Source organism: Cherax quadricarinatus, chromosome 45, assembly GCF_038502225.1.
Source record: "Cherax quadricarinatus isolate ZL_2023a chromosome 45, ASM3850222v1, whole genome shotgun sequence".
NCBI lineage: Eukaryota > Metazoa > Arthropoda > Malacostraca > Decapoda > Parastacidae > Cherax > Cherax quadricarinatus.
Genome location: NC_091336.1, coordinates 4406388 through 4416913, shown reverse-complemented (window position 1 = coordinate 4416913; position 10526 = coordinate 4406388). Strand labels below are relative to the sequence as shown.

General features: G+C 38.2%; 1 protein-coding gene across 6 annotated transcripts in view; it reads right to left on the bottom strand.

Moving 5' to 3' along the window:
• Window positions 1–4186: 4186 nt before the first annotated feature.
• Window positions 4187–10526, bottom strand: part of LOC128694916 (neuroguidin) — a 44486-nt gene continuing 38146 nt past the window's right edge. For all 6 annotated transcript variants that reach the window (XM_053785287.2, XM_053785290.2, XM_053785291.2 and 3 more), the window contains 3 exons: window positions 8964–9129; window positions 5529–5749; window positions 4187–4456 (listed from right to left, as the gene is read on the bottom strand). In XM_053785287.2, coding sequence (XP_053641262.1) covers window positions 4428–4456; window positions 5529–5749; window positions 8964–9129 — 416 coding nt within the window. In that variant the 3' untranslated portion in view covers window positions 4187–4427. The remainder of the gene's footprint in view (window positions 4457–5528; window positions 5750–8963; window positions 9130–10526) is intronic.

Below are 10526 nucleotides of genomic sequence, written 5' to 3'. Positions count from 1 at the left end.
TACACATAAACATGTCTGTCTGTTTCTGTTTATCTGTCTGTCTAGCTCTGTCTATATTTATTTCTGTCTCTGCTTATCTTTCTGTCTGCCTGTGTTTCTGTCTTCCTGTCTCTCTACTTGTCTCTCTGTCTCAGAGAGAGAGCTGCTCATGAACCAACAGGTATTACACACTATGCAGAACAAGTAAAAATGTGTATTACTTGCCAGTCATGCTCATTATGCTTTATATCTACAAGCATAGTACAGCACTTTGTCTGGATTTTTTGGGTTATCCTAGGTAATTTACACTATGTATAACTGTATTTATGTGTATGTACCTGTGAGATAGAGATAGACAGATATACAGATAGACAGAGACAGAGATACTAGATACAGCCAGCCAGCCAGCCAGCCAGCTGACAAGCCAAACAGCCGGCCTGCCGAACATGTATTACAGTGTTCCAGAATTGTTGCTCTTTACTTAGGGCACAGGTTATAGAACATTCTGGCAGGATGACACTACCAGTGGTATCAAAATTAAAAGGATGTTACACATTGGTTATTATCGAGGTTTTTGAAATTTCCTTGGTATCTCCTGCGAGTGGCAGCGTATCTGAAGCTCGCTTGTAACTCAGATTTTGGCTTGCAACTCAAAGCAAAATATCTACCGAGCGACAGCTCGTGACTTGGAAAACTCGTAAGTTGGGGCACTTGTAAGTCAAGGTACCACTGTAATTGTATAAATAATGTCAATGCATTCCTAAATGTGTACTAGACTGGCTAGTTGGATGCTTACTGGACAAGTGACATCATCTGTGTACTCTGGAATATCGGCAACAACTGAACATTTCCACTATTTTGAGCTCAATTTCAAGCAACTTTCAGTCCTGAAACTAATCAAAATTATCTCTATTTCTGTAACATATCTTCCATTCTATCAAATGAGACCAAAAAGCTGAGAATACAACCATAAAAAAACACAAAAATACATGGCAAATTTGCTGTTTGAAACCAAAACAGTGTTGCAGTTTTTTCTCATTATGCACTGCATGTTCCAGGATTTTTTTATATGATGCATACATTAACCCATTCTCTCATATATAGGCCCAAATTTACTACTATGAGTGAGCTGAGCTCATGGCATACTACAGGACCAGCACAGGCTTCAAAGCCATAATACAACGGGACTAACCTCAAAAGGGTTAAAAGTAAGACAGACAGCAGGATCGCAGATGAACAAGGAGGCTTTAACCTTTAAACTGTCCAAACATAGATCTACGTTTGCACGCGTAGCACTCCAAATGTAGATCAACGTTTTATTTTTCATTCCTTCAAATTTGGCACAATAGGCTTGAGTCGCCTAGACATGAAAGAATGGGTCTGTGCACTCAGTGTGCACACTATTAAAAATATCTGGGAGCACTTAGTACCTCGTGGGAGCACAAATTCAATTGAGTGCCAGCTAGATCAAGTAGCGTGGCAAACACCAGGGATTCACTGATGCCATGTCGCATTAACACTCCCACTTTAAGAGGAAAGTAAAAATAGGTTAGATAAATACATGAGTGAGTGTGGGTGGGTGTGAGTTGGACCTGACTAGCTTGTGCTACTAGGTCTGATGTCATGCTCCTTCCTTCAATGGATGTGACCTGACTAGGTAGGTCATTGGTCTAAGCCAGAGGTGGGGCGACATGTACCTGCCTTGCATGGACCAGTAGGCCTGCTGCAGTGTACCTTCTTTCTTATGTTCTTATGTATTTGGCAGGGTGGCCAGCTGTTTGCTTTGACTGTCTCTGGCTGTCTCTCTGTCTATATCTCTATCTGTCTATATTTCTGTCTATCTATATCTCTGTCTATGTATATATCTGTTTATCTATATCTCTGTCTATCTATATCTCTGTCTCACATGTACACATAAGTACAGTTATTATACATAGTGTAAATTACCTAGGATAACCCAAAAATTCCAGGCAAAGATAGACAGACAGATAGATAGATAAACAGACAGACAGATAGACAGAAACATGTTTGTGGGTATCAGTGAAAACAAATAAAGCCAGGGCTCCCCAAGCACCCATTTATCAAATGTCACCGAGCTGATAACAGATGTCATAACATGATTCTTCAAGGAGTGTGATATACATATAATGTACTCCTGGCAGACAGAAAGATAAGCAGAGACAGACAGACAGAGACAGATAGACATAGACAGACAGATAAATAGACAGCGAGACAAGACATGCTTGTGTGTAACAGTGATAACAAATACAGCGAGAGTTAGCTAGAGCAGTGGGTATTTATCAAATGTCACTGGGCTGTCAACAGTATAGAGATGCCTTTCATAACATGCTTCAAGGTAGTATATGCCAGGGTATCTAAAATAAAAACGAGAAAAAAAAGTATATCAGCAACACTTCTGCAGGTGGCAGGAATCGATGTTGCCGTCAGGTGAGCATCCACAGCCAACTTCACGGTCTTATATCTCGGTAAGTACTGACCCTAAAATTTTTTTTTTTAATCCTATAACATGTAGAAAAATGTGCTCTTCATTTTAAAAGAAAAAACCTATTTTTTTTTTTTTTCAAAATATTTGGAGTGCCACGCGAGTGAATGTAGATCTACGTTTGGACAGTTTAAGGCTTAAGAAGGGTACGGGGTGTGCTGACCAAGTGAAGCATATAGGTGAACAGTATTTAGCTAGGGGTGAAAAGGTTTTTCGTTGCATTTATGGATTTGGGAAAGGCATATGATAGGGTGGATAGGAGAGCAATTTGGTAGATGTTGCAAATGTATGGAATAGGTGGTAGGTTACTGAAAGCAGTTAAGAATTTTTACAAGGATAGTGAGGCTCAGGTTAGAGTATGTAGGAAAGAGGGAGATTATTTCCCAGTAATAGTAGGCCTTAAACAGGGATGTGTGATGTCACTATGGTTGTTCAACATATTTATAGATGGGGTTGTAAGAGAAATGCTCATGTATTGGCAAGAGGTGTGCGATTGAGAGATAAAGAATCTAACACAAAGTGCGAGCTGTCACAGTTGCTTTTTGCTGATGACACAGCTTTTGGGAGATTCTGAAGAGAAGCTGCAGAGGTTGGTGAATGAGTTTGGAAGGGTATGTAAAAGGAGGAAATTAAAAGTGAATGTAGGAAAGAGTAAAGTGGTGAGGATCATAAAAAATTGAGGTAATGAAAGATTGGATATCAGACTGGAGGGAGTATGGAGGAAGTGAATGTATTTAGATATTTGGGAATGGACTTGTCAGCAGATGGGTCTATGAAAGACGAGGTGAATCATAGAATTGATGAGAGAAAAGGTGAGTGAGCACTGGGGAGTCTGTGGAGACAAAGACTATTTTCTTTAAAAGCAAAGAGGGGAATATATGAGAGTATAGTGGTACCAACGCTCTTATGTGGGTGTGAAGCATGGGTGGTGAATATTGCAACAAGAAGGTTGAAGGCAGTGGAGATATTGTGTCTGAGGTGAATGCGTGGTGTGAATATAATGAGGAGAATCCATAGCATGGATGTTAAGAGGTGCAGGGTTTTTGAAAGTATTATCCGGAGGCCAGAGGAAAGGTTGTTGAGATGGTTTGGACATTTAGAGAGGGTGGAACAAAATAGAATGACTTGGAGAGCATATAAATTTGTAGTGGAAGGAAGGCAGGGGAGGGGTCGTCCTATGAAAATTTGGAGGGAGGGGAATGGAGGTTTTGTGTGCAAGGGGGTTGGACTTCCAGCAAGCATGCATGAGCTTGTTACACAGGAGCAAGTGGAGGCAAATGGTTTTTTATGACTTGATGTGCTGTTGAAATGTGAAAAATGTAGCATTTATGAAGGGATTCAGGGAAATTGGTTAGCTGGACTTGAGTCCTGGAGGTGGAAAGTACAGTGCATGCACTCTGAAGGAGGGGTGTTGATACTTTGCAGTTCTTTAACTGTAGTAACAGCAGGCCTCTGGCAAGTGATGAAGTGAATGATGATGAAAGTGTTTCTTCTTTTTCGGGTCACCCTGCCTTGGTGGGAAACATCCAATGAGTAAATACAAAAAAAAAAAAAAAATAGCTCAAGGGAGCTTTTAACTCACAGAGGCAATGTATTGCTCTGGGAAAGGTGAGGGAGACGGCCGACTTGTTGAAAAAAAAAAAAAGGGAGGGTAGCACCAATTCTTTAGTACAATGTGTGTACAAGAATAAATGAAAGCAGACATTAGTTGAAATGCTTATTTAACTCTACATTTACCATACATAATGCTAGGGCTTTAACAGACAACTGGATAAATCTAATTAGCCTGTTAGAATTTAAAATGAATTGCCAGCTCTTTGTATATGAAAGTACAGAGATATTCCAACAACTCTTCACATTTAACAGCAAGTGTTATCCATTCAAAAGAAATTTAGAACTGCATAAAAACCCGAAATAATGCAGGAGGTGGAGATTCGCTGTTACTCTAGAATCTGTGCTTTTGCTTCTTGAACCCTGAAAGGAAAAGTATAGTTTAAAAAAAAATTATTCACATAGCAAATACATTGCATGAAAGTTCATTATTAATTAACCACTAATTATTGTTATTTACCAATAAATTTAAATGTATAAAATTAACATGTAGTTTAAACCCCTATCAACCGCAATCATTCAATCAGAAATCTTTCTTCTTTCAACACACCGGCCGTATCCCACCGAGGCAGGGTGGCCCAAAAGGAAAACGAAAGTTTCTCCTTTTACATTTAGTAATATATACAGGAGAAGGGGTTACTAGCCCCTTGCTCCCGGCATTTTAGTCGCCTCTTACAACACGCATGGCTTACGGAGGACGAATTCTGTTCCACTTCCCCATGGAGGTAAGAGGAAATAAACAAGAACAAGAACTAGAAAGAAAACAGAAGAAAACTCAGAGGGGTGTGTACATATATGCTTGTACATGTATGTGTAGTGTGACCCAAGTGTAAGTAGAAGTAGCAAGACGTACCTGAAATCTTGCATGTGTATGAGACAGAAAAAAAAAAAAGACACCAGCAATCCTACCATCGTGTAAAACAATTACAGGCTTCCGTTTTACACTCACTTGGCAGGACGGTGGTACCTCCCTGGGCAGTTGCTGTCTACCAACCTACTACCTAGGTCAATCAGAAATGTTATTACTAAAATGAATATGCTACAATAATTCTGAGTATGGCAAAATGAAAAGATCTTAATTTATGGTGGAACTTTAACAGGTACCATTTTGTAAATTTACAGTGAAGCTTAAATAAAGCTTCATTTAATGCTGTGTTGTCTTTAAAGCCTAGGGTGGCTTCAAATAAGATTTTATCAGTCAGGGAAATTACCTCTTCAATATTAAACTTTTGAAGAAGCATCTGAAAAACTAGCTAAAAAAAATCCACATACTGGTTTAGTTGTCTTGAAATTTAATTAATATCCATGTAAAAAACTGAAGCAACAGAATGTGTTGAAAGGATGCCTCAACACTCAAAGCTTAGGTACAACAGAGATTTTAAACAGTGCTAAGTTAATTAGTTCATCTGTATAACAATTAAATGGATGGTCTAACCTTTTTTGCCCTTAAATTTCCCTTTTCCTTTGCTTTTTGAAGACTTTCCTGTCTTTTGTCTTTTGGCTGCTGGAGCTGAGGGGTCATAATCATGCTGTAGAGCATCCATAGTGTTAAAACCTAAGATCTCAGACCCCATTGTGCCTAGTGTGGTCATCTGTCGCATGGCAGCTTTGTCACGTCGACTCACCACTTTCCTGATCATGTTCTCCTCTTCAAACCTATAAAAATAGAATTATCAGATATTTATAAGAGGAAAATCACAATTAAGTTATGTAAGAAAAACTATATACTGCTAAGTTCAAGAAAAATTAAACAATGTACAGTCTCCCCTCACTTAGCAACGTACTCATTTACCAACAACACAGACTTACGATGGACTCTCTGACAAGTATGCATACCTAAATAGTGTACAGTGGAACCTCAAAAATCGAACTGCTCCCAACTCAACCCATTATGTAAGTGTATTTTTGTAAGTGCTTTTATAAGTGTATTTTTGAGGGTCTGAAATGGACTAATCTAATTTACATTATTCCTGATGGGAATAAATTCGTTCGGTAGCGACACTTGAACAGCCTTCTGGACCGAAGAAAGTTCTATATTTGAGGTTCCACTGTATATTAGAGCCGATTTTCTCTATTCTGTTTATTACAATATACGGTAGGGTTATTACTGAAAAAATTAGAGGTAAGACAGAATGTAGAATTGCGGATGAGCAAGGAGGTTTTAGAGTGGGTAGGGGAAGTGTAGATCAAGTGTTTACATTGAAGCATATATGTGAACAGTATTTAGATAAAGGTAGGGAAGTTTTTATTGCATTTATGGATTTAGAATAGGTGGTAAGTTACTAAATGCTGTAAAGAGTTTTATGAAGATAGTGAGGCTCAGGTTAGGGTGTGTAGAAGAGAGGAAGACTATTTCCCGGTAAAAGTAGGTCTTACACAGGGATATGTAATGTCACCATGGTTGTTTAATATATTTATAGATGGGGTTGTAAAAGAAGTAAATGCTAGGGTGTTTGGGAGAGGGGTGGGATTAAATTATGGGGAATTAAATACAAAATGGGAAGTGACACAGTTACTTTTTGCTGATGATACTGTGCTGATGGGAGATTCTAAAGAAAAATTGCAAAGGTTAGTGGATGAGTTTGAGAATGTGTGTAAAGGTAGAAAGTTGAAAGTGAACATAGAAAAGAGTAAGGTGATGAGAGTATCAAATGATTTAGATAAAGAAAAATTGGATATCAAATTGGGGAGGAGTATGGAAGAAGTGAATGTTTTCAAATATTTGGGAGTTGACGTATCAGCGGATGGATTTATGAAGGATGAGGTTAATCATAGAATTGATGAAGGAAAAAAGGTGAGTGGTGCACTGAGGTATATGTGGAGGCAAAAAATATTATCTATGGAGGCAAAGAAGGGAATGTATGAAAGTATAGTAGTACCAACACTCTTATATGGGTGTGAAGCTTGGGTTGTAAATGCTGCAACAAGGAGGCAGTTGGAGGCAGTGGAGATGTCCTGTCTAAGGGCAATGTGTGGTGTAAATATTATGCAGAAAATTCGGAGTGTGGAAATTAGAAGAAGGTGTGGAGTTAATAAAAGTATTAGTCAGAAGGCTGAAGAGGGTTTGTTGAGGTGGTTTGGTCATTTAGAGAGAATGGATCAAAGTAGAATGACATGGAGAGCGTATAAATCTGTAGGGTAAGGAAGGCAGGGTAGGGGTCGTCCTCGAAAAGGTTGGAGGGAGGGGGTAAAGGAGGTGTTGTGGGCGAGGGGTTTGGACTTCCAGCAAGCTTGCGTGAGCGTGGTAGATAGGAGTGAATGGAGATAAATGGTATTTGGGACCTGACGAGCTGTTGGAGTGTGAGCAGGATAATATTTAGTGAAGGGATTCAGGGAAACCGGTTATTTTATATAACTAAACTTGAGTCCTGGAAATGGGAAGTACAATGCCTGCACTTTAAAGAAGGGGTTTGAGATATTGGCAGGTTGGAGGGATACATTGTGTATCTTTATACGTACAGTGGTCCCTCGCTTTTCGTAGTTCTCGGCAATCGTAAATTTCGCCAATCATAGGGGTATTTTTGTATAAACATGGACTCGCTTTTCATAGGTTGACTCGCGAATAGTAGTTCGTCCGGGACGCGTACGCACGGTGTGAGCCGGGGTGGCCTCCCTACCCAGCCAGTCTGGCATTGTTTACCAGTGAGTGAAGGTCCCCTCAAGTGCTCCTACGAAATATTTCATAATATTCCACTCATTTTAGTGCTTGCAAGTACTAAACAAGCTACCATGGCTCCAAAGAAAGCTCCTAGTGCCAAGCCTGTGGTAAAGAAGGTGAGAAATATGTACAGTGACAAAGTCTTGGGCCATTTTCGGGAAGTGTTAAAGAGACGCCAGAAACAGAGCTCTCTCCACAGTTACTTTGCGAGACAGGGCTAGAGTGACTCTCAAGGTGGTCCTAGTGGCATTAAGAAACAGAGAAGAGAAGCAACCCCAGAGAAGCAATTGGTACCTGAGGTGTTGCTGGAAGGGGATTCCCCTTCCAAACTGTAAACAATCCAATCTCTCTCCTCCTCCAGTCTCCCATACACAAAGAAGAATCTCCAATAAAGGTATGTGTTATGCTGTTAATGTTTCATTCATCATTTCCCATTGTATTGTTTATGTACTATATGTATATTTCATGTAAAAAAATTTTTTGTTTTAATACTTCTGGGTGTCAGGAACGGATTAATTGTATTTACATTATTTCTTATGGGGAAAATTGATTCGCAAATCGTAAATTTCGTTTGTAGTAACGGCTCCAGGAACGGATTAATTACAAAAAACGAGGGACCACTGTATATACTTCTAAACTGTTGTGTTCTGAGCACCTCTGCAAAAACAGTGATTATGTGTGAGTGAGGTGAAAGTGTTGAATGATGATGAAAGTATTTTCTTTTTGGGGATTTTCTTTCTTTTTGGGTCACCCTGCCTCGGTGGGAGACGGCCGACTTGTTGAAAAAAAAAAAAAGTACACTACTGTATAAACATTTAATAATATACCAGAAATGTTATAAATGGTGCAAAGGAGACATTAAAACAATATCAAAGATGGCTGACACAAACCCACTACCATTATAGTATGCTCCTCACTTAGCAACAAATTCATTTACTGACGTGGTCTTAGGAACGGAACTCCATCGTTAAGTGAGGAGAGGCTGTATTGTATTGGTCTGAACACAAAATGAATATTTTACACAAGATGCAAAACTAAATTTAAGAGATTATAATGGCACATTAAAGTAAAAAAAAATATGAAAAAGAAAAAAAATTTAAAGGCAGTAAGAATAAGTACAACTATTCATATATCATATACATATTGACCATATAAACATAAGATACATTTAAGTGTAATTATTATCTCATGGACTCCTAAAGGCTGTCTTACACTTCAAGCTCCCTGCGTTTTTTTATGGCCCTCTGCTTGAGGACATCATTGTTGTACACAACTTCTGGGTCCTCAGTGTGTTCCAAGAGAGCATCACGCAGCATACTAGAATTCAGAGTTCTACGCCTGGCTTTTTCCTTTGCTTCATTTTTTTTCGCTTCTCCATCTGCAAGTTTAATGCAAAATTATACCATATGCATATACAGCAGTGGTGGGGATATTTGCAGTTTGGAGGGACATTTGAACTGTAGTGTCTATGCATCTCTGGCAAGACAATGATAGAATGAATGATAGTGAAAGTCTTTTTCTGGTCACCCTATCTCTGAGGGAGACCGCCGGTACATTAATATTTTTTTTTTTTTTTTGACTTGGTAGGAGACCCCGAAATACTGTAGAACTATAAAGTCTTCCATTTGGCAACAGAAAATAAGCCTTCTACTGTGATCAAGTCCATCTGCTTTAATTAAAAAGAATGAATACTCAAAACAAGTAGAAGATAAAAAAAAATTTAGTTCAGAGCAAGTAAAAAGAGCTTAGGAAACCTACAATGTTTAGTGAGCAGAACAAAGAAATTGCAGCCAAAGTCATAAAAATTATAGGGGGCTAGTAAAAATATTAATTCAAACAATGTTCTCATTTTAAGAATACTGCTCTCTTCTAATATCACCTTTCAAGGCAAGGGATTTAAGCAAGTAAAATTAAATCAAAGGTATATAGTATACAGATATCCTTTAGTGCTAGCACAAACACTAAAATGTATGAGCTGTTAGGTCCAGCCCAAAGTCCTTGAAATATACAATACTTTATAGAAAAAATGAGATTTCACAATCAAAAATATTCACAAGCATGGAACCTAGATATGAGAAGAATTTTAAGTTACACCCAATAAAATATAGAGATGTATTAAGCACAGTTAGAAAAAATAACTGTTCAAGGTTGATAACACCTTAACTGTCTTCCAGCAAATACAGTACTACAAGAAATAATGAGGGTACAAAAATAGAAATCCTTAAGAGAAAACTAGACAAATATCTACAGGCAGTGCCTCATCAACTCAGGCTGAGACAGTTATGCAGGTCTGCATGCTGAAGGTAATAAGAGCTTTGATCAATTACTAGGGAAATCTGGCATAATATGTACTGCAGCAGAATTTGTTTTTGAAACCCATCAAAGGTATTCATTCTTGACACTTTGTTCATAAACTTTAAGTTTCACAAAATAACTAATCAATATGGTGATTAACTATGTTAATTTCTATATTAAATTTTTAATATTCAACAGGTTCAGTCCTCTTCCACCCCTTTAGCTGATAATCATCATTATAATTTAAATTATCAGCTAAGGGGGATAAGAGGGCTGAACTTGTTTAATATTTATTAATTCAATACAGAAATTAACACACAGTTAATGAATTTAACAAAATACCAGGTCACACTGCTTTACATTGGGTCATCAACTCTCAACCCTTTAGCCGATTTTGTGTGGCCTTCAAGATGCATCAGAACTGACTAATCTGCAGACACAAAGCAAAGTTAATTTCCAATCAAGAATTACATAAGCCAA